This window comes from Pan troglodytes, chromosome 9, assembly GCF_028858775.2.
Source record: "Pan troglodytes isolate AG18354 chromosome 9, NHGRI_mPanTro3-v2.0_pri, whole genome shotgun sequence".
NCBI lineage: Eukaryota > Metazoa > Chordata > Mammalia > Primates > Hominidae > Pan > Pan troglodytes.
Window position 1 is genome coordinate 102,907,272 of NC_072407.2, and position 24,974 is coordinate 102,932,245.

A 24,974-nucleotide genomic window follows, 5' to 3' on the forward strand; every position below is an offset into this window, starting at 1 on the left:
TACAAAAAGATCATCCAGGGCTACTATGAACACCTTTACATGCATAAACTAGAAAACCTAGAGGAAATGGATAAATACCTGGAAAGATACAACACTCCTAGCTTAAATCAGGAAAAGTTAGATCCCCTAAACAGACCAATAACAAGCAGTGAGGTTGAAATGGTAATAAAAAAATTACCAACAAAAAAAAAGTCCAGGAACAGATGGATCCTTGCTGATTTCTACCAGTCATTCTACCAAGACAAGGATGCTCACTCTTACCACTTCTCTTCAGTATAGTACTGGAAGTCCTAGCCAGAGCAATCATTCAAGAAAAAGAAATGAAGGGCATCCAAATAGGAAAGAAGAAGTCAAACTGCCACTGTTTGCTGATGATATGATTGTATACCTAGAAAACCCTAAAGACTCCTCCAAAAAACTCCTAGAACTGATAAAAGAATTCAGCGAAGTTTCCAGATAAAAGATTAATGTACACAAATCAGTAGCTCTCCTGTATACCAACAGTGACCAAGCTGAGAATCAAATCAAGAACTCAATCCCTTTTACAATAGCAGGAAAAAAAAATGCTTAGGAATATATCTAACCAAGGAGGTGAAACACCTTTACAAGGAAAACTACAAAAACTGCTGAAAGAAGTCATAGACAACACAAACAAATGGAAACACGTCCCATGCTCATGGATGGATAGAATCAATGTTGTGAAAAAGACCATACTGCCAAAAGCAATCTACAAATTCAGTGCAATTCCCATCAAAATATCACCATCATTCTTCACAGAACTATAAAAAAAATCCTAAAATTCATATGGAACCAAAAAATAGCCTGCATAGCCAAAGCAAGACTAAGCAAAAATAACAAATCTGGAGGCATTGCATTACCTGATTTCAAACTATACAATAAGGCCATAGTCACCAAAATAGCATGGTACTGGTATAAAAATTGGCACATAGACCAATGGAACAGAAAAGAGAACCCAGAAATAGAGCCAAATACTTACAGCCAACTGATCTTTAACAAAGCAAACAAAAACAAAAAGTGGGGAAAGGACACCCCATTGAACAAATGGTGCTGGGATAATTGGCAAGCCACATCTAGGAGAATGAAACTGGATCCTCATCTCTCACCTTATGCAAAAATCAACTCAAGATGTATCTAGGACTTAAATCTAAGACCTGAATCTATAATAAAAATTCTAGAATATTGTAAGAACCCTTTTAGAGATTGTCTTAGGCAAGGATTTCATGACCAAGAGCCCAAAAGCAAATACAATAGAAACAAAGATAAATAGCTGGGACTTAATTAAACTAAAAAGCTTTTGCACAACAAAAGGAACAGTCAACAGAGTGAACAGACAACCCACAGGATGGGAGGAAAATCTTCACAATCTATACATCTGACAAAGGACTAATACCCAGAATGTACAATGAACTCAAACAAATCAACAAGAAAAAAAAAATCCCATCAAAAAGTGGGATAAGGACATGAATAGACAGTTCTAAAAGGAGATAGACAAGTGGCCAAGAAACATATGAAAAAATCTCAACATCACTAATGATCAGGGAAATGCAAATCAAAACCACAGTACGATATCACCTTCTGCAAGAATGGCCATAATCAAAAATTCAAAAAATAGTAGATGTTGATTTGGATGCAGTGAACAGGGAACACTTCTACGCTGCTGGTGGGGATGTAAAGTAGTACAACCACTGTGGAAAACAGAGTGGATATTCCTTAAAGAACTAAAATAGAACTATCATTTGATCCAGCAATCCCACTACTGGGTATCTACTCAGAGGAAACGAAGTCATTATATGAAAAAGATACTTGCACACACATGTTTATAGCAGCACAATTAGCAATTGCAAAAACGTGGATACAACCCAAATTCCTATCAATCAACAAGTGGATAAAGAAATTGTGATATATATATATATACACACACACACACACACATATATATACACACACACACATATGTATATATATCATATGTATATATATGTATACACACACATATACATACAGTGGAATACTACTCAGCCATAAAAAGAAGTGAATGGCATTGGCAGCAATCTGGATGAGATTGGAGACTATTATTCTAAGTGAAGTAACTCAGGAATGGAAAATCAAACATCATATAATCTCACGCATAATTGGGAGCTTAGCTATGAGGATGCGAAGGCATGAGAATGACACAATGGACTTTGGGGACTCAGAGGGAAAGGGTGGGAAGGGGGTGAGGGGTAAAAGACTACAAATTGGATACAGTGTATACTGCTTGGGTGATGGATGCACCAAAATCTCACCAATCACCACTAAAGAACTTACTAATGTAACCAAATGCCACCTGTTTTCCAATAACCTATGAAAATAAAAAAAATTAAAAAATAAAACTTAGGTTTCCTGGAAGCATAGTCCTTAGTGAGAGGAGGCGGTGATGGTAAGCAAACTAGAATAAAGGCCAGACAAAGCCTACTCAGAGATAAAATAAACACACTCGAATAAAGGCTAAAGAAAACCTACCTAGGGGTAGCTGAAGAGATAGAAGCCTTTGAAAACAGATTTTATCCACTTCACAGCATTACATAGTCTTGCCCTTGTTTTCACCTTTTTGCCCAGTTGTCCTCATTGTAATTCAGTAATGTAATTTTGTACCTTAGTAATGTAGATAATATGTTCCCTGGTTAGTAAGCTCAAAGATGACAAGAAGCTGTGTTTTTGACCCTTCATTCTTCCAAGATTGTTTATCAGCCTAATTGAGTTTTTGGCAGAGGCTAACAAGGCCTCATCCAGTGATAAGACAGCAGGCCATTGCTTATTTATTTCTAATAAATGGCTAGGGATAGGTTATTTTGCCAAATAGCATTTAGCATGCCTATTCTCCCTGCTCTATCCCCAGTGCTTCTTCAAGATTCATTTCCAAAATGGTAACTAGAGTTTACAAAGAAACAAAGTTCCAGAAGTTAATCTCATCCATTCACCTTTTAGAAGTAGAAGTAAAAAGTTAATGAGGTAATTAACCTTTTGTTTTTGTATGTGATAAAGACCGGAAACTTGGCATGCTTAAGTAGAAGGTGGTCTTCATTTGCTATCTATTAAAATCTTCTCTTTCTCCAAAAGAGACAAAGGATATCTTCATACTGAATCCATGCATTTCTGATTTTTCTTCCTCAATGGTTCATCAGAACACCTCACACTCAGCTAGTGTATGCATGGATAGAGCATTGTTTGAGACTGAAACTGATATATGAATAGGAAAATGATGTTTAGTTTGTAGGAATGTAAAGTCTGACATTGTCCATCTTTATCATTTAAGTTTGATTTTGGCATTTTCCACTCTCTAACTTCCTGTCTTCCATATTCTTTCTCCACCTCCTACCCTACCCCCACTTCCAACCAATAAGCTTATATCAATAAATATTTGTTGGCTAGTAACTATATGCCTCAGATACTGCTCTCATCTTTGGGGGATACAAAAATAAAAGCTGGAGACATAAGCATTTTCTCAAAAATACTCATAATCTGGATGGGAAGACACACTGTGCACACTGTGGTCTGCAGAGTACTGGTATCTGCTGTGATAGTCATATGATCAATATCCTGTGGGAATTTGAAGAAGGGCCTCGAGACTTAACCTAGGAATATTAGGGAAGGCTCAGCAAGGAGGTAAAACTTGAGCTGAGGTTTAAAAAATGAGTAAGAGGTGTTCAGATAGGGAACAAGTGGAACAGAGAGAAGGATTGAAGAGGTCCAGGGGGAGCTAGAATTTATAAGTCGTGTTACATGGTGGCATGCCAGACCCCTGTTAACTTCAATAGGATGACACTAGGTTCAAGCAGCTGAAGAAGAGACCCAGAGCCAGCACACAAAACACAGGGCTTTATTACTGGGAAACTTACATACAGAGTGGTCCAGTGACAGTGGGATGGAACAGAAGAACCACCAACCCACTTGTAAAAAGCATGCAGGTTACATAGTATTTTCACTTAACACCCTCCCACTAACAACCTCCACCTGGCAATTTTTATTTAACCCAAGGCAAAGGCCTCGATCCCCTGAATGGCCTGTGTTCCACTGGATGGGCTGTGGGTTCAGATGTTCCACATAGATAAGTAATGAATCTCCAGTTGGCCACTCTCAATTCCTTAGTTTGGAACTCTGAACACACATTCAGGGCATCTGCCATACAGGCCCATTCTCAAGGTGTGCTTAAGTTAGGACTGTCAAATGCATCTGCCATGCACATGGTAGAAATCAAGGCTTTCTCACGTGGGAATGGCAGCAAAAAAGGTTTTTAGGAGGTAAGGAGATGCCTTTTCTTTAAGGGCCCTTGGATACTGGGCTAAAGGAAGTCCTTCTCTATTGAAGGTTGTGGAGAGATGATAAACTCTGGGGAGTGAAATGCTGTCCATTTAAAGAGAACATTCTGGCAGCTGTGTGGAACGTTAAATATGGGTGGGTCGTGAAACACAGGGCTGAGAGTTGTGTAATTGCTAATTTAACCTGGAGAGATGTGACTGGAGACAAGCTAAGGCGGCGGGGAGACCCTGGATTGGGCGCAGAAGATGAAGGAGAGGCCTTGGTCTAGGATGACTGGACAGTTGGCTGAATATAGTGCCATTCACTGAGAGGAGATAAATCAGTGGAGTGGAGAAGCCTGGGACCTGCATTGAGGGTGTGTTTTTGAGGTGTCTGTGGGAGTGGGACAGTTTATAGATAAGAAGCTTGGCAGAAACATCTGGGTTGGAGAAAGCATTATTAAGCTTTCACTTCACCTGATATTTGAAGCTTGAAAATGCATTAGTCGACCCATGGATGGAGTGTAGAGTGTTTTCTTATCTTGAAATGTAAGATTAAGTTGGTTGAGTCTGTCTTTGCTCCTTTTACTCTGCAAAAGAATTCTTGAAAGGTCACCTGAGTCAAAAGGCTGTTAAGATAACACCTAGGTGCTCTCATAATGACATATGAAGTGGGAATTGGGAAGCTTTGGGGTAAGGTACACTGATGTCATTAGCTTTGTACCTTTATGTTAGTATGCAAAGCTATTTTAATTTTGATGGTTGTAACATACATTCCAATTTTACTGTATTCCTGAATTATCCGAGAACGTGCATTTTTCCCTCCAACATTTTCAGATTGTAATTTAGATTAATTAAAATATTCCTTAACTAGTAATATACTTGAATGTGTTAGGACACTACTAAAAGCAGAAAGTTACAAACCAGATGTGATTATCGACATTATGTTTTGTTGTTAGGATTCTGTGTTTGGGGACCGGGTTAACATGGAGATAAGGAGAGTTTTACAACCAGCAACCATCTTCCTGCTCATGTAAACTGGACATCTAAGGAGCTAACTTTTCTTTTTCTTTCTTTCTTTCTTTTTTTTTTTCCTGAGGTGGAGTCTTGTACTGTCACCCAGGCTGGAGTGCAGTGGCACAATCTCGGCTCACTGCAACCTCTGTCTCCCAGGTTCAAGTGATTCTCCTGCCTCAGGCTCCCGAGTAGCTGGGATTGCAGGTGTGCACCACCACACCTGGCTATTTTATTTTTATTTTTAGTAGAGACAGGGTTTTACCATGATGGCCAGGCTGATCTTGAACTCCTGGCCTCAAGTGATCTGCCCACCTTGGCCTCCCAAAATGTAACTTTTCTTTCCCACTAAATATAGTAGATATCTCTTAATTTTTTAGGAGGCAAAAGAAAGAGAAGCGAGCAGTTTTTCATAATTATATAGGATGATTCAGGTGGCACATGGCATAGCCTTTCTGCTTTGCCTTATTATCTGATTGTACGCATCGTGGTAAGTGCAGGAGAGTGTGAATGTCTCAAATGTCTCAAGCTGTCTGGAAGAAAAGTAGTTTTTAAGCTTCATTTTCTGGAGAAGAATCTTAAACAGCCTCATAGCCAATTCTATGAACTGAAAGTAATTCAAGCCATGGCCTAAGGGTAAGACCAAAAGAGGTCAGATGTTAATGATTTATTAAATGATTGTATTTTCTGTTGGAACATGCTTTTCACAGATAAGGAAAAGTGTAATTTTTTTAATGTTGTTTGTCATATGTTTTAAAGAGAATTTCTCTAGTATTGACATATCACTCATTCTTCACATGATGTAAGACCTCACATTAAGGGCTGAAAGAGGCTCTTTACTTCCTTGGGTAAGAAAGGCTTTTGACAGCTGTACAGTGTGGAAAACTGGCCCATAGTTTATGACCAGATCTGGATTTGGAAAAGACCAGGGCCGAGAGTTATAACATATGGAACTTATTTGGGAAGTAATTCTTAGCTATGACTAAGAGCCTGTGCTCAAATGCCTGGGAAAGTTTAAAAGAAAATCTTTGCAAAATAAATCATATCTCTTGTTTGCTAAATTGTAGGACGTAGATAACTTTTGGGTATTCATGGACTTTGTATTCTGTGTTAAAGCTCTAAAGTTTTCTCTTTTAGTTAATTTTTTTTTTTTTTGGTTTTATTTTTAACAACACTGTGATTAAATTTGCTGGCTTATTCAATCAAGGAATTATTTATTTAAAAAGATTATTTTCTCTTCCCCCTGATTCTCAGAGATCCTTAAAATGTTCACATCCAAACAGACACTAAGGGGCTAGTTTATAGTAAAGATATACTGGGTGTGTGTATTAGCTTCTGGTGCTGTTTTTTCTTAGCTGTACAAGTTCCAATTACCATGTTTCCTGTGTTTATTTATATCGAGATAGCATGTGACATAAACATCCCAAGTAAGTGTTGTTCCAGGGAAAGTGAACTAGGAAAAGGTAATATTATGATGCTTACGTTTCTGAAGGAATATTCCTTTTTTCTCATTTCTCAAACTTTAATTGGGTAGAATTATGTATGAGAAATGCTCCTCCTTTAATGATCTCTTCTTAACCTTACTGTAGCTGTGCTGATCCTTACCTCATCATTATATTATTTCAAGTAAGCATTTCATAAGCCAAGAACAATCATCATTATTCTACTGAAGTTGACTTTTTATCACACACATAAACATGGCATCAGCACAATACTGAAACCGTGTTTGGGGATGCAATAGACAGTGCGTATCACTTTTCAAAAAAGATTTTAATAGGGAAAATAACTACTTTTGAAGATTTAGAAATTAGAAAATATGAAAATAATACGTAGGCTATGTGGTTCCACTGTAACTTAAGGCTCCTAGGCTATAGATCTATACAGGATATTACTATACTGAATACTGTAGGTGATTGTAACACAATGGTAAGCATCTGTGTATCTAAACATATTAAACACAGAAAAGGTAATGTGTTGTACTGCAATGTCACAACAGCTATGACATCACTAGGTGACAGGAATTCTTCAGCTCCATTATAATCTTATGGGACCTCTGTAGTATATGCAGTCTTGTTGACCATATATACCGTGTTGTGGTCATAATGTGGCTGTTATGTGTTATGTATTTATTCAAAAAACACCTATATTAAACAACAAATCGTGGTAAAGAGTGCTAACTATACAAGATCTCTTTTATCTAGTTATTAAAGCATCTCTTTTAAACATGTATCTGTTAACCTATAACATTTCCAATTAAATGTCTTTTCCAATATTGAAAAGATTAAATTCATTTGTACTTCTTTATACTTAAACTTAATTTTACACATGTAAGGCTTTCTGGTTTCTCAGTTTCCCTAACAACATTGGCACAAACTTCTACTCTAGCGCTGGTGACAGTTTTAGCTTCACAAGTCTATCTGGGAGATGGTAGCTTTCTTTTTTTTTTTTTTTTTTTTTTTTTTTGAGATGGAGTCTCGCTCTGTCACCCAGGCTTGAGTGCAGTGGCAGGATCTCAGCTCACTGCAACCTCCGTCACCCAGGTTCAAATGATTCTTATGCCTCAGTCTCCCAAGTAGCTTGGATTACAGACGTGTGCCACCATGCCTGGCTAATTTTCATATTGTTAGTAGAGACAGGGTTTTACCATGTTGGCCAGGCTGGTCTTGAACCCCTGACCTCAGGTGATCCACCCACCTCGGCCTCCGAAAGTGCTGGGATTACAGGTGTGAGCCACCGCGCCTGGCCAGGAGATAGTAGCTTTCTATGGTGCTAGACTGTGAAAGATTCTAGGGATGAACCTGAACACTGAATGAATGATCACAAAATGTTAGCTATAAACATTATTTGCTAACAAGAGCAACAGCATTCATGGTGCATGCCATTTATATTTAGTCATGTATTCATAACATTTCAGTCAGCAATGAGTCACATACATGATATTGATCCCATAAGATTATAATGGAGCTAAACAATTCCTATTGCCTAATGACATCATAGCTGCCTTAACATCATAGTGCAATACATTACGTGTTTCTGGTGATGCCAGTGCAAACAAATCTGTGCTGTCCATCTGTAGAAGTATAGCACATAGAATTGTGTGTAATACGTAGCACTTGATCGTGATAATGAACACCTTTGTTATTGGTTTATGTATTACTATTCTTTTGATCATTATTTTAGAGTGTATACTTCTACTTATGATGAAGTTAACCATAAAACAGTCTCAGGCATGTTCTTCAGAAGGCATTCCGTGTATACAATGTTTGCACGATGACAAAATCGCCTAACGATCCATTTCTCAGAACACATGCCCATTGTTAAGCAATGCGTAATTACGTATTTGGCTCCAGGCAGTGGTATGTTGGTAAAAAGTTAACCACTGGCACTCAGGTGCATGTTGTATGCACATGCATGCATACATGTGCCTATGTATGTGTGAGAAATCTGATTGGTAGTGCTTGCTGATCTTCACTGACTAAATCCTCCCACCTTGGCTGATTTCAACACAAGGTCACTTACCCAGTGCAGGTTGGGAAGAGATGAGCACAAAGGTTCTGTGAGCCACTATGAGCCTGCTTTAACACACCGCTGGCCCCAGACCTAATTTTCCTGAATTTCTCCCTGTATTAGTTAGATCACTCTCTGCTTTATTTATGTACATCTGTATCCTGCATAATTCCTTCCTTCTTTCCCTCTTCTCTCCTGTCCTCCTCTTTATTCTCATTCTCCCCCATTAATGCACAACTACAATAAGTAATTTAAGAAATTGCATATATATTGGGATATCTTCCATTTTTCTTAAACTTTTAGCAATCTGCTATTATCTAAATACTGAACAATTATGATTAAATTATATTAACGTTCAGCTACTAAAATGCAATTGCTATAAAATATGACTGGGAATTTATTTAATGAATTTTATTTGCTTTTAAACTTGCAAAGGCTATCAGAAGTTTGCTTAAATTCACAAATGAATAATTTATAACAGATGGATGATTTTATTTTTTCAACCCAAAGATACTTAGTAGGGAATACCAAGAAGAATAGAGCAAAATTAGCAAGAAGAAATAGCATTAAGCGGGAGGAAGGGAGTGATATAAATTATCACTTTGCTGAAGCTCCCTCCCCTTGCTCCCATACACAAAGCCACTTTCCCCCACTCTAAGTTAGGGGTTAGAACATGTAAAAAGAAATATTTTCGAGGCCCTAATTAGCTCAGCTTGGGATGTACAGTGTCTCTGATTTTTGAGGTGGGAGAATGGGAGGAGGTGTATTTTCATGAACATGAGGATATTGACATAAATGGGGCAACTGTGTTACAGGAATATTTTTGGCCATCTTCTATAGTACTAACAAACATAGGAACATCACTGGAGTGATCTAATTGTGCCACCAGAGGTACAAAGTTCAGCAGACCCTGGTGTTTCCTTAGAATGTGCAAAGGTAGAGGACTGGCTGAAGTAACCTTACGAGTATCCCCGAAGAACATTTTTACCTAGTCATATGCAGGAGTGAGTATTTAACCTGTTGGAATGAAACAACTTCAGGGTGCAACATTTCTTAAATCTCTCTCTGAGAATATAGGTTCTGAATAACATAATTTAAATATCTTCCCTGTGTGACCTTTGAGTTAATATAGTCTTTTAAAAAATTCTATAAAATTGCTTTCTTAAATGCATATGTTTTGGTCAAAATCAAAAAAGTATTTTTTTTAAAAGTGAATGTATATGCAGGTCATTTGGAGTAATTATTTTAAGCAGCTTTTAAGATGTCAATCCTAATTTGACCTTTCACATATCTTGATATTTATAGTTGAAAAGAAGTTTGACTTTGTTTTCTGACTGTTTTTAGCCTCCAATATTAAAGGGTTATAAATGAAAAAGCAGTAATCAGGCTGGTGATAAGTAGATAAGTGGGGAGGCAATATGTTATTGCCTGGTATTTGAAAATGGTTAAGTCTGGTATTGAAAATGTTTCCACAATGCTTAAATGTTTAAAAAGTATTCTTACTTTAATCCCCCATTAGAGATTGCTGGGTAGAAAGGAATAAAACAAAAGTAGTTTAAGAACAAGAAGAAGGATACAATAAATAACCTACCTTTGTGGTTCAAATCACTTAGTACACAAATAGTTTCATTTGTTACCACCTAGAGCTATGATGTTAATTACATCACAGTGGATTATATGAAATTTTACGATCTACTCTCCTCTGCCACTTTCTCTGCTAGATTCTGTGAAAATGGTCAATTCCTTCTTGGTTGAATGGTTTTCCATTCCTCCACCTTATGAGTATAGATGGTTTTATTTAAAAAATAGCAAACTTTAATTTGATTTATACATTCAGCAGTAGTTATAAACTCTAGAAGTAGAGAGGATTGCTTGCCATTTTACCCCTATTAACTACTCTTCTACAGTTAATAAGCTTTGACATCAAGTATGTGCTAGTGAGATTTCACTCTTATACTAAAACTCCAATAGCAGCTTCCTAATTCATTGAAAAAAAAAATCTAGAGCACTGCAGTTGGCCTACTCAAAAGAAAGAATTTAATGGGCAATTAATGCTTTATTAATAAATTTTTATGATCATTAGACATAAAGTAAAAAATTTAACCTTTATAAGCAGGTCATGAGATAAGGACATATTATCATCTTTATTATATAGAAAAGAAAACTTAGTTTGAGTAACTCGATCAAGATTGCATAGTTGTCATGGTTAGGCCAATTAATTAAAAATAAATGGGAGTATTCTCCTGAGAGTGTGTTGCTTCTACTTATCTTCTGAAAAAGAAGAGGCTATTCATGTAGCACAATTCTCCAGAAACTTAAATTAATTTTCCCAATATATTTCCATAGGAAAAGTATTATTGCTGGTAAAAATGGAGAAAGATGAAAGTTATATTAAATTCAAGTAAGAGTTAGATCTAACTGATGAGGTCCAATGGGGTGGGATTCATAGTGGAACTCTGTCACTAAGTAGATCCAAAACATTCAAATGCTGAAGCAGCAAGTGATGTTGAAGTCAGAATTAATTGAATGACTAGCATCCAGATAGCCTTACATAGCACTTGTTTTTAGATGGCAATGTTTTTTTCAGTCATTTGCTCACATTAAAGTGTATGAAGTAAAATGTATTCAGTCCTTGACTTCTGATTACTTATTAATGCAAGACGTGCTCGTGTATCCATCCTCTATACCTCGTGTGAGTTTTGGCCATTGAGATCTAGTTTAGTGGTGCTGTGGATTTGCTGACCTAGAGAAGAATGTCTATATTATGTAGCTATAGAGAGTTAAATTGGCCAGTACCAGGGAGTGAACCCCAGGCTAGCACCCCAGTTCCCCACCCCTTGCCAGAACTTCTTCCTAAGAAGCTGTTGAGGAAGGAGGAACTAGATACAGTTTGGGACAAGGCAGAGAAGAGATGCTTGCTTGTAATCAATCACAAATTAGAACTGTGATGTGATTTTCAGCTGTGATGTGATTCAGTTGCAAATATGAATGGGAAAATAACCCATTCTTTTACGTCGAAGACAGTGTAGATAGCTTCTGCATCGATTATGATCATTTCACTTATTATTACATATCTTTGTGGTCTTTCCACTTTGTATTGATTGTTTATATTGACATCTCAACAGGAAATTATTTTTGCAACGAACTGTACCATTTATGTTTTTTGTTGTAAATAGTGTAGCGTATTATAGCCTTAAGCAATTGCTTTAAATAGTACTTTAGAGTATCAGAAGTATTGCTTTAAATAGTACTTGAGAATATATAACTAAATCTTTGCATCAAAACTGAGTGTTTTATTGCTTTGAACATGAGAGGTAAGGAATTGTAATTTTTCTGACATTCTGATGTGTTAGCTAATGAGTTGCAAGGTAATGGGACATATAGTCATTAATTAGTGATGAGCTGTGACTGGCACCAACATCACTGGATTTTAATCAAAACCTGGAAAGGGAAGTAGTGTAAAAATAAAATTGTTAAGAGACATACCTTTCAGATTTATTTTATTCCATTGCTACTTTTTTTAATGAATAAGTGTGGCAAGATTATCAGCAGTGAAAAGCAAGCACTGAAAATTCCTATCAGATAGCACTTGAAAATGCATGATCCATAGAAAATTATAATTCATGATTATGTGGGGGAAAAAAAGGAAATCCAAACATATTTGGAGAATCATTCTTCAAACCACATAAAAGCGTTTCTAGCCATTACTTTTGAATGATTTATGTGCACCCCCTTGTGGCTATTTATTAGAACCACTTGAAATAGCAAAAGAAAGTGACAGGAAACTTAATTGCCTGACTTAAATAACCTACCCACAGTAAAATGCATGGTAAATGCTATATTGTAAAGTATTACCAAATATCAGATTTGCTTTTCTTCTACTGAAAATAAGTGAAATCAGCAGTAGTTGTTTTTTACTTTAAATGTAAACCAATATCTATAAAAATAAGTTGTTTAAAGCCAAGGTTTACGTAATGGCTAGTAATTATAAGTTAATTGTTTCTTCATTACCATAATAAGGCATCTTCAATAATTTATCTTATCAATATTTAGGGAGAGTATTAAAATTGATTTTGTATTTTTTCTAAAGCATCTTAGTAAAGTCATGCAAAGTTGCACATTCCACAGATACTATCGGATCCTGAATCTCCTGAACTCTGACTTGATTTTTCCCCCAAGTATTACCCTTTTGGAAGGAATTTCATCAAGCCTGTTTTGTGAATCCGGATGAAAGAGTTCCATATGAGCAAAAATTGCATTTCTCTACATTTATTTTTTAACTTTGCAAGGTTTGTCACCATAGTTGTACTCTAATTCACATTTTAAATAAGGGTTTCCTACCCTTTATATGACATTTTCCTTTCTTATGCAGTAGCAACAGTAACTCTTTTAATCCTACCAAAATTTTAACACCTTCTTGACTTCACACTTGGATTGCTTTAGAATTGGAGAGTTTAATCCATATGAGTGACCACTGTGTAGGGATAAAAGTCATGTATTCCCAGGGGGAATGTATAAAGATGAGGCTCACAAGCAGCCAAATTGGTTTGTAAATCCACTTAGTGCCCTTTGAGTGCTGGCATTTTCCATTTTGATCTCTTGAATTTAAATTTACATATTGTGAACAGCAGCCACTGACTGCACACAAAAGTGATAACATTTTTCAGAGGTAGAGCCAGGCATTTGTTGTAATGGTTTACGGAAAAATGTAGGGTTATCTGCTACTGCTAGGCCTCTGGATAAGTTCCGTTATTAATCTGGATTTCAATTTCTAGCTTTGAATAACTACATTTTAAATCATTTGGGGGAAACTATAAGACTGCTTAGGACAGTTATGAATACAGAGTAGACATTCAATTAATTCTTTGAGGAAGTTAACATTTTTTGAGAGCCTTCCATGTGCCAAATCTATGCTAGTGATTTTTTTCAAAATAATTTATTTTGCTTTTAATTTTTTATAAAAACCTTAAGAAGTACAGGGATGAAACACTGTGTGTTGTCAGTTTTGGCACTTAGATTCAAATGAAGCTGAATCTATCTTCAACATTCATGTTTTTAATACATTCCAGATCATTTTTTATATGTTTGACTTCATTACCCATAAAATATTGACTTTGATCTCTATATTGTGAAGACCTTAATGTAGTATTTGATGCATTAGAAACACTCAAGAAATCATTTCTGTTCTTCTTTATCACAGTGTTGGATGTTTTCACACCCTTCTTTTTTTTCTGTTTAATACCTTTGCCACTTATTTATTTCTTCCTTCAGTTTCACATTAATAGAACAGGAGAAGAAGAAAAAAAATTAAAGCAAATCCCAAAACAAAGGAAAAATAACCCAAGAAATGTGGAAGAAATAGAGATAGGAAATTATACTTAGGCCACAGGGTGGCTGTTAATTATTCTGTTTTGTTATATCATCTGGCTTTTGCTTTATTCTGAGGTCCTATGTATGTAACAGCGAGAGAAGAGGTAGATGTAAACCATTGGATGTGAATGTGAGTGCCAAGGTCTTAGGATATGACATCAGCCCATCTACTCCCTTTCACAATCCTTTCCTTCCCAATAAAAAACATCCATTCATATCTATTAGTTCTGCCAATGTGAGATGGGATTTCTGACATAATATTTCTTTGAGTCTTTCCATGACATCAGATGTAACTGGACCAAAGTGAAATTAATCATTGCCTTTGTTCTTTTTCTACCATGCATACTCCCTACCTCATTTGCCCCAATTCTGATACGTTACTAAAGTTCTAGTGGCTGAGGCCAAAACCTTAGTTTTTCCATTGATTCCTCTCTCTTTCTCCCTCTACGCAATTTGTCATTGAGTCCCTTTGTGTCTTCCATAGAACTGTCTCTGGAGTTCCTGCTATGCATCTGTCAATACTACAGAAACCCGTCCTCGTTCCTTATCACTTCAGATTTGAATTTCTCTCCCAGCCATTTAGCTGGCTTTAAATACATTTGCTCATGCTTGTGAAGGACTTATTGCAATTTCCAGCATAAAGTAAACATTCAATAAATAGTAGGCTTTATTGTTGCTATTACTCCAAGTTACACTAAAGTACTTATGATACTGTCTTTCCCCTTATGCAAACTTAACTTTAAAGGTGAAGTCAGCTATGTGTCGCATCTGTACAATCTGGATGGGGGTGCGTGTGTGTGTGTGTGTGTGTGTGTGTGTGTGTGTGTGTGTGTGTTTATGTAATTGGGGTTTTAATGAGGGCAGAGAGGTTTTAGAGAGAGAATTAAAAGTGAGCTATTTTACTACTATTTCCAATAATCTCTGCGCAGTAGGACGCCTGCACAGTCTATCTGGAGATATGTCTGTCTGAGCTCAGAAATGGGGATTAGGTGATGGATGCCAGTGGTATCTCCAGTTGGCCCTCATTGTCTGAGACAAGATTTTTTGAGTATTAATCCACTTTCTATGCTTTCACAGCATAGGATTTTGGTCTTCTTTTCAAGATCTGTCATTCTCACTTTTCTGCAAATCGAGGATTAACAGGATCATGGATGGTGGTGTCAACACTCTAGTTTTTATTTTTGTATATTATCTGTGTGCATTTTTATATTATGGACTTTAAGAAATTAAACTTGACTAGAGATAAACCAGTTTGATGAAAATAAGGAAAGTGACACTTTTATTTAAATGCACATATTTTGATATAATTTCAAACTTACAAAAAGGTTAGAAAAATAGTACATGGAACACTTGTATACCTTTTAACCTATTTTAAAGTAGGATAATATATTTTAAAAATAAGAGTTTTTCTCTCTTTATCCTGGCATTTGCTATTCATGTAATAGATTATGTTCAGTTGTCATAGTGGTAGAACAAATTACAAATTTTGTTAACTGGGCCTCCTCTTTATTTTAATGCTTTCTAAAGGCTGTTTTTTAAATCAACATTCCCTTCCAGAATAATGGTATCCTTAGAAATTTCTGTCTGCTTCATTCAGTTGCTTGTCTTCATATCTTGCACTCCCATTGTAGTAGTCTTACAGATCAATATTAAAAGATTTATTTGTTTTAAAGTTTAAGTAAATCTCAATGTGGAATTTGGGGCTGAAATATGTTTTCATTGAAATGGAATCAAATACTATTTTAGTAAGGTTGGAAACATTATGAGAATGTTTAGGCAAACCTCAATTCCTCATTTTGAGGAATCTAACTAAATAGGGGGAAAAATAAGCCTAATTTTGCAGCTGTAGAATTCTACCATTCTAATGGCAAAATGGAAGAGCTTTTATATAGTTTAATTTTAAAATGATGCTTGAACTGGCTACCTTAAACCAGTGTAATTATAGGTATTTGTAAATTTAATACCCAATGTGCTATTTCTTAGTTAAGTCTTAGAAGAAGAAATTTAAGTATTCAAACTAAGATTTCACCACAACAAGTACTTATTTTCGTATTTTTCACATTGTTATTAGGATCAAGGGAAATAATATGCAAAAACAGTTTAATTATATAGTAGAACTGTATATAACATGTAAGTTGTTTTTATAGATGCAAACAAAAACAAAAACAGTCTATTTGATACATTGGATAAAGTAGCCAGTTTTTCAATGTTGTTGGCATGAAATTATGCAAGATTTAATATATGTGCATTTTTTATTTCAGATCCAAAACGCTAATGATGTATTAATTGCACCACTTGAGAAATTTCGAAAAGAACAGATAGGTGCAGCAAAAGTAAGTGTTACATTTTATTATTCTTCAGTTATTCTCCTGATAATTAAAGATGACATAATTTCAGATGTTAACATTTTTGAAATTAGAATGACCTTTTAAAAGATTTTGTACATCATTTAAAACTTTTTGCATAGAGACTTACAAAGACTGGACTTCTTTTAGACATAAAAGATGTTATTATTCTACTGAGTAGATAAAAAGCATGTTATAAATGAGTTCTTCCTTTCCCAAAAATTATAGGAAATTAATGATTTTGAAGACACAGTGAAATTATGAGGAGCTCTGTTCCTAAATAAAATAAAAATTAGGCACAGGGCACATTGAAAATTCAAGCAGTGATTATATGAGAACTTTTAATATTCTTTGTATTTTTTATAAATAAAAATATGTGTTTCTGAAAAAATTTAGAAATGTTTGTCACAAACCCTTTTTGTTAATGTTTAATTGACTATGGACCAATTAAATTTTTTCTGATTCTCATCATCTGAAATTTGCCTGCATCCTCATTCTTAGAGCCATATTTTAACCACTTGTGCAACATCATGGGAGCATATAAAACTTAAGGTTTCTAAAATAGAACTAATCATCTCCCATCCTTCCCTCATTCTTACCGTTTGAGTTTTCCTTTTAGTCAATGTCATATCCCTTCCCCATTCGAGCAGTGCTGTCCATTCTAATGCAGAATTATTTCTACTCCTTTCCTCTTTACCTCTGTCTGAAATATTTGAAATAGCCTGCTAATTGATCTCCACACCCTCCTTCTAACGTATTAACAAATTTTCACCATCTCCAATTATGTCATTCTTCCAATGATGAAACCTTCTGTGGTTCTGCTTGACAGTTTAATTTTGATAATGAAAGCTTTCCACAACTTGGAATTTTGAACTTTGCTACCTACCAGCAGGCACAGTTTTCTGTTCACCCGTCTCTGTATATACCTGACACTAATCATGTCTTTGCCCAAACTTTTCCCTCTCTCTGGAATACTTCTTACCCTTCACTTTTTGAAGTCTTGCCAGACTTCATATCCCAGCACCAGAAACAAGCCTTCCTTATATAGGCCTTTCTCATGCAGATGTTCCCCTTCCAGAACCTATTTGGTTTCCTTTTCTTAGGATTGAATAGCCTTTACACATATTCCCCATAAGAAGTTAACACAGTTTGCCTTGATTAGAATTTTATGTGCATTTCTCCACCAATTGTGAGCAATTTTCAAGTGAAGGACTAAAATCGGAACCATTTTTATGTTAATTAATTCAGCAAATATTTATCAGTCTCATGGTTGGCTCACACGTGGCATGCATGGTGTTTGATAAGATGAACGGATGTAGCTGTAAACAAGTCAGAGATGATTCCTGTGTGTATGTCCCTATTATCTTTCATGAAAAACAGACATAGAAGTAATTACAAGTGTATTGGGGATTGCGATGCAAAAGTACAGAGTGCTTCGCAAGGGCATCATTAATGGATCTGAACTTGTCCAGGAAATCAACAAATGTCTTCTGCAAGAAGTGTTAGGTAGAGACCTACGTCATGAGGAAGAAAAAGGGGACACAATGGTGGGAAGGGAAAAAAACTTACAAATATTCCAGAAAAGGGAATGGAATATGGGAATGAATGAAGGTTTTCTTGGTCGGGGAGGGAAGAGCCTGGCATTTTAGTGGAAGAAAGTCCAGTATGTTTGGAGCACAGTGGACCCTGGAGGTAGAGGCCACGTGTGCAGCTTTATAAATGACTCACAGTATTTTACTCCCTAGCCTAAGGGCAGTGATAAGCAATAGAAACGTAAGCGGGAGAGTGATATCATATTTGTATTTTAAATGTCATTCTAGATGCATATCATGCATGGATAGGAGGCCAGACTACCTGGGCAAACCAGTTTTGGGGCTGGCAGTTAGTGGCTTTAGATAAGGAGGGTGAAAGTAACTGTGGGGACAAGGAGATGTATGAAAGCTATTTTAGAGGTGAAATGACAACAGTAAGAAGTGGGTTACATACTGGAAAGTTAGTAGGAGAAGGTTTTGGGAATGTCCCTCTGGATTTCAGGTTGCATAACTGGGTGGTTGTTGAACCACCTACTGATATAGGCCACATTTATGTTGGATGACAATGATGGTAAGTTGAGTTTTTAGTCATGATGAGTGAAATTTAGGCTCCTCTGAGACATCCATGTGATGTTGAGTTAGCAGGTGTGTATTCGGATCTGAATTAGAAACAAACATTTGGGAATTCTATCTTCTAGGTGCTTATTAAAATCATGGGAGTAGATTAGATCCCTTTGAGAAAGAATAGAGTGAGACGTGAAGAGGACCTAGGATGTTTATAACCAAAGAACTCTCTCAACACTTGATGTTTGGGGAAAGAAAGTTAGGAAAGGAGGCTGAGAAGGAAGGAACAAAAGAAAGAAGAAATGACAAGAACATGGTATCCTAGCACAAGGAGAGTCTTTTCAAAATTAATAATAGCTAATTTTTATTGGCGGGGACTTTCAGTGAAAATCTGTGACCTAATTAAATAGTCACAGCAAACTGTGAGGTGTGGGTACTAGTGTTATACCTGCTTACAAATGAGGAAAATGATGGGGTGACTTGCACCAAATCACAGAGCTGATCTGAAAGAGTCAACATGTTCCCCAGATGAAGCCATTTTATTTCAGAGCCTTAACTTAACAATATTTCACTTCATCAATGGTGTTTTTCTAAGAAATTGAATTAGAGCTTTGTGAAAAATTCTTTCCCTAGTACACATATTCCAAGTTTTCTAGCCCCCCAAAAGAGTAAGTTTCATCTGTTTGGGAAATCTTTTTCTTATTTGGAGGTTCAAGTTATCTTACAGTTGCAGTGGCAGGAGTCTTAATAACATTTTATTTTGTTTTGTAAACATCTCAATTGCAGGACAGATCAACTGAGAACACCCTACAGTATACTATGCCTTTGCCTGCTCACTGGAAGGTTAAATTTGTGATGAAATGAAGCCGGTCTTGAGCATTAATATTATTGCATTTAGTTTTTTGGTGGTGGTGATTCTGGGTATTTTATCTGCCTGATGCATTTAGTACTAAATTGTTTCTAAGCTGCCAAGTAGTTCTTGCTTAGTAAAGTGAATAGTGAATTAAAAACAGGCATGTTCAGCCGGGTGTGGTGGCTCATGCCTGTAATCCTAGCACTTTGGGAGGCTGAGGCAGGTGGATCACCTGAGTTCGGGAGTTCGAGACCAGCCTCCTGACCAACATGGAGAAAACGCATCCTCTACTAAAAAAAATACAAAATTAGCCAGGCAGGGTGGTGCATGCCTGTAATCCCAGCTACTCGGGAGGCTGAGGCAGGAGAATTGCTTGAACCTAGGAGGCAGAGGTTGCAGTGAGCCAAGATCACACCATTTCACTACAGCCTGGGCAACAAGAGCGAAACTCCGTCTCAAAAAAAAAAACACAAAAAACACACGCACGCACACACACACAACAAAAAAAAACAGGCATGTTCTTCCGAAATATATGTATAGATCAATTTTCTTTTGGCATTGTGAAATAAACATACATGAAAGTACTTATTTTTTTTCTATTACTTTACTTCCTGTTTACTTAGGTATTTTCTCATGTGGTGCATAAAGTTAATTCTACAAGTGACACTCCGCTGCTTTTCAGCCTTTGCCTTGGAGATTTCCCACAAGCATGTTTGGGCTGATTAGCCAGCTGGAAGGGAGGGCCGTTGATTAAGGGTAGAATCTTCCACTGCAGTCAGCGACCTCTTCAGCTTGGTCCACACAGGCAAAGCAGAGTGGAAAATGCTGAGTCAAAGTGGCCCTTGCCTAACAACCAGATGATACTACTTAACTGCAGTGGATAAGATCCATGGACCACAAACATTTCCTTTGTAGTGTATTCTATGGCACTTTGAGACACCTGATACTTTGCTGTGAAAGTGAGGCTCTTAGTAAGTTACAGTTGTGGGAAAGAAGCATCGTTCATCTGTGAGAGGCATTAGAAAAGATTAGTAATGGGGTTGTTGAACTGAAGGACAGAAGGAAATGGGTTCTGCTGTTTCAGATACTTGGAGATTAGAAGAATTATCTATAAACAGTTGTCAAGGAAGTATTTATTTAAAGTTTCTTAGTAAGATGGTATATTCAGAATGAAATTGTGTTACAGGCCAGACATATTACATGTGTCAGAGGCTTAGACTGAATGTTTGGTTTCTCCTGACACACTGCTGGTTTAAATTCTAGAATACTAGTGGAAAGCAGGTATTCAGAACACTTGATGTCAACTCTATGAATTTCCACTATAGGAATATATCTATAATAGTCGTATTAGCATTATGCAAAAGTAATGGCAAAAACTGCAATTACTTTTGCATCAACCAAATAGTATAGAGTGAAATGAATCATAATTGTTTTTTTGGATGCTTTTTGAATAAATTGACAGCTCTGTTTCCATTTCCATGACTGTGTTGGAAACCTCCTTCTTCTCAGAGAGAATCAATTTTAAGTCCTCTCTGCACTTTATATGCCTGTTGCTACATAGACCGGCTGACTCTGAAGTATAGATAGAGCTCTATGTCTGAGGATTTTTTTTTTTTTTTGAGACGGAGTCTCACTCTGTCACCCAGGCTGGAGTGCAGTAGTGCAATCTCGGCTCACTGCAACCTCCACCTCCTGGCTTCACGTGATTCTCCTGCTTCAGCCTCCCAAGTAGCTGGGACTACAGGCGCCCGCCACCATGCCCGGCTAATTTTTGTATTTTTCGTAGAGAAAAGATTTCACACTGGCCAGGCTGGTCTCAAGCTCCTGACCTCAAGTGATCCGCCCGCCTCAGCCTCCCAAAGTGCTGGGATTACAGTCGTGAGCCACCGCACCCGGCCTATGTCTGAGTTTCTAATCAAAGATAATACACTGTGGATAAACAAATGTATGTTTATAAACATACATACATACCAGAGCATTGCATATGTTTAGTGATGGAACTTGCGCTAAGGAGGCCAAAGGCTCATCTTCCACATACAGATGTGTATTATACAGAAACAAACTGGGAAGAGACATGGCCCAGTGAAGATCAGAACTCAGTTCCTCAGACCAGAAGCCCTTCTACTCCCTAGAGCAACTCTGTTGTGAAATACTTCATTTTCTTTACCTTTAACAAATAAATGGTTTAGTGTGAAATATCTTCGTTATCAAAATGTTTCAAATATGCCCAAACTTACCCCTTGAACCAAGCATAGTTAATACATTTCCCTTATTTTTGAAATACCCCTTGATGTCCAGGGTCCTCAGTACACAGTAGGCACTTAATGGTAACTTGTTTCATTAGAGATAACAGACTTGGGAAATACTGCCCATAAAAGTTAAAGGATACATTTTTATTTCTATGAGAAATGTTTTGTGAGACATTGGTTTTTATTTTTAATGAGACGTTAATAAAAATCATATGAACATTCTTCTGTGGTATGTATATAGAAATCAACAATATATTGCTAGTCATTTTATAATAGAGCTTGATTTCTTTATATTTTCATGTTGAAGACTGTAATGGAAACTGATAATTCTGGTCCCTTTGTTCTGTCCATAGTAGAGTTTGCTTCTGTCTCTGAACATTCGTTTATTATTTTTAGACATGCCTTATACATGCAGTTAATTAAGCATGTAATATCCAAAAAAATCTATATATAATTGTCACAATTCCTGTTTCAGTCTTAGATTTTTGTCATGTGAAAAGTGACTGCAGTCTAACTTGTCTCAAAAAAAAAAAATGGCTTAGAGAATTTAAGAAGTATTACAAATGCCTCAGTCAACTTGAGCAAAGCTGCAGGATACAAAATCAATGAAAACAAGCAGCTTTCCAGTATAATACTAATAATAAATTATCCAAAATGAAAATTGAGAAAACAATCCCCTTTATAATAGCAATAATAAAATTAGGAGCAAAGTTAACCAAGGAGGTAAAAGATCTGTATATAGGTAGCTTCCTTGGAGATAGATTTTGTAGGTTCAGTTCCAGACCACTGGCCTAAAACAAATATCCCAATGAGTCACACATATTTTTTATTTCTTAGAGCATGTAAAAGTTATATTCATACTATACAGTAGCCTCTTAAGTGTGCAATAATAGTGTTATGTCAACAAATCAATGTACATACCTTATTAAAAATATTTTATTACTAAAATATGCTAACAATTATCTGAGCCTTTAGTGAGTTGCATTCATTTTTCTGGTGAAGGATCTTGCCTCGATGTTGATAGCAGCTGACTGATAAGGGTGGTGGTTGCTGAAGGCTGGGGTGGCTGTGGCAGTTTCTAAAAAGAAGACTACAGTGAAGTTTGCCTCATAGGTTGACTCTTTCTTTCATGAAAGTATTTTCTGGAGTGTGCGATATTGCTTTTTGATAGCATTTTACCTATAAGAAAACATCTTTTAAAATTGTAGTCAATTCCCTCAAACACTGCTTCTGCCTTATCACGTAAGTATATGGAATATTCCAAATCCTTTGTTGTCATTTCAACAGTATTCACAAGGAATAGATTCTATCTCAAGAAACTAGTTTCTTTGCTCATCCGTAAGAAGCAACTCCTCATCCTTTAAGTTTGACATGAGATTGCAGCAATTCAGTCTTGTCTTCAGGCTCCACTTCTAATTCTAGCTCTCTTCCTGTTTCCACCACATTTGCAGGAAGTTCCTCCACTGAAGTCTTCAAACCCCACCAAGTAATCCATAAGGCTTAGAATCAGCTTCTTCCATGAATCATAAACGTTGTCAATGGCTTCTAGAATGTCGAATCCTTTCCAGAAGGTTTTCAATTTACCTTGCCTAGATCTATCAGAGAAATCACTGTCTATGACAATGATAGCCTTATTGTATTAGTCTATTCTCCCACTGCTATAAGTAACTACCTGAGACTGGGTAATTTATGAAGAAAAGAGGTTTAATTGACTCACAGCCATGTACAGGAAACATGGTTGTGGAGGCCTCAGGAAACTTACAATCATGGGGGAAGGGGAAGCTATCACCTTCTTCACATTGCAGAGCAGGAGGAAGAGAGAGAACAAAAGGGGAAGTGCTGCACACTTTCAAACAACCAGATCCCATGAGAGCTCACTCTCATGAGACTAGCAAGGGGGAAATCTGCCCCCATGATGCAGTCACCTGCCAGCAGGCCCCTCGTCCAACAGTGGGAATTACAGTTTGACGTGAGATTTGGGTGGGAACACAGAGCCAAACCATATCAGTTATGAAATGCCTTTTTTTAATCATAAGACTTGAAAGTCAAAATTACTTCTTGATCCCTGGGCTGCAGAACAGATTTTATGTTAGCAGGCATGAGAGAACATTAATCTACTTGTACATATCCATCAGGGTGATCAGTTAAAGTGGCAATGAGTAGTACTATATTTAAAGGAATCTTTTTTCCTTAGCAAAAGATCTCAAGAGGGCACTTAAAATATTCAGTAAACTACAATGTAAAAAGATGTGCTATCATTCAGGCTTTGTTGTAACCTTTCTAGAGCACAGGCAGAGCAGATTCCACATACATCTTAAGGGGCCTAAGATTTCTGGAATGGTAAATGAGCATTGGCTTCAACTTAAAGTCACCAGCTGCATTAGCCCCTAACAAGAGACTCAGCCTGTCCTTTGACGCTTTGAAGCCAAACATTGACTTCTCTTCTCTAGCTATGAAAGTCCTGGATGGCATCTTCTTCTAAGAGAAGGCTGTTTTGTTTACATTGACAATCTGTTGTTTGGTGTAGCCACCTTCATCTATGATTTTAGCTATATCTTCTGGATAACTTGCAGCAGCCTCTACATCAGCATTTGCTGCTTCACCTGAGACGTATATGTTAGGATGTGGCTGCTTTTCTTCCCCATGAACCAACCTCTGCTAGCTTCAAACATTTCTTCTGCAATTTCCTTATTTCTCTCAGCCTTCATGGGATTGAAGCGAGTTAGGACCGTGCTCTGGATAAGGCTTTGGCTTAAGGGAATATTGTGGTTGATCTTCTATCTAGACCCCTAAAACTTTCTTCATATTTGCAATAAAGTCTGTTTTGATTTCTTACCATTTGTGTGTTCACTGGAGTAGCACTTTTGATTTCCCTCAAGAACTTTTGTATTCACAGCTTGGCTGACTGGCACAAGAGGATTAGCTCTTAGCCTCTGTCAGCTTTCAACATACCTTCCTCACTAAGCTTAATGATTTCTAGCTTTTGATTTGAAATGGTAGACATATGACTTTTCCTTTCAGTTGAATACTTGGAAGCCATTGTACGGTTACTAATTGGCCTAATTGTGTGTCGGGGAAGAGGGAAGCTGGAAGAGAGAGAGAGAGAAAGACAGAGAATGGCCAGTTAGCAAAGCAGGCAGAACACATGCAGTATTTATCAATTAAATTCACTGTTTTATATAGGTGTGAGAACATGGAGCCCCAGAACAATCACAATAGTGGTGTCAAAGATCACTGATTGC

At 36.8% G+C, this 24,974-nt stretch overlaps 1 protein-coding gene across 5 annotated transcripts in view; it reads left to right on the forward strand.

Annotated features, from left to right (window-relative positions):
- The window catches only part of ARHGAP42 (Rho GTPase activating protein 42), a 312,104-nt gene that overhangs the window by 161,300 nt on the left and 125,830 nt on the right, over positions 1-24,974 (forward strand). For all 5 annotated transcript variants that reach the window (XR_010147096.1, NM_001358100.1, XM_016921851.4 and 2 more), the window contains 1 exon segment: positions 16,451-16,522. Coding sequence is in view for 3 of the 5 variants with exons in the window: in NM_001358100.1 (NP_001345029.1) it covers positions 16,451-16,522 (72 nt within the window). In the remaining 2 variants the exon portion in view is untranslated.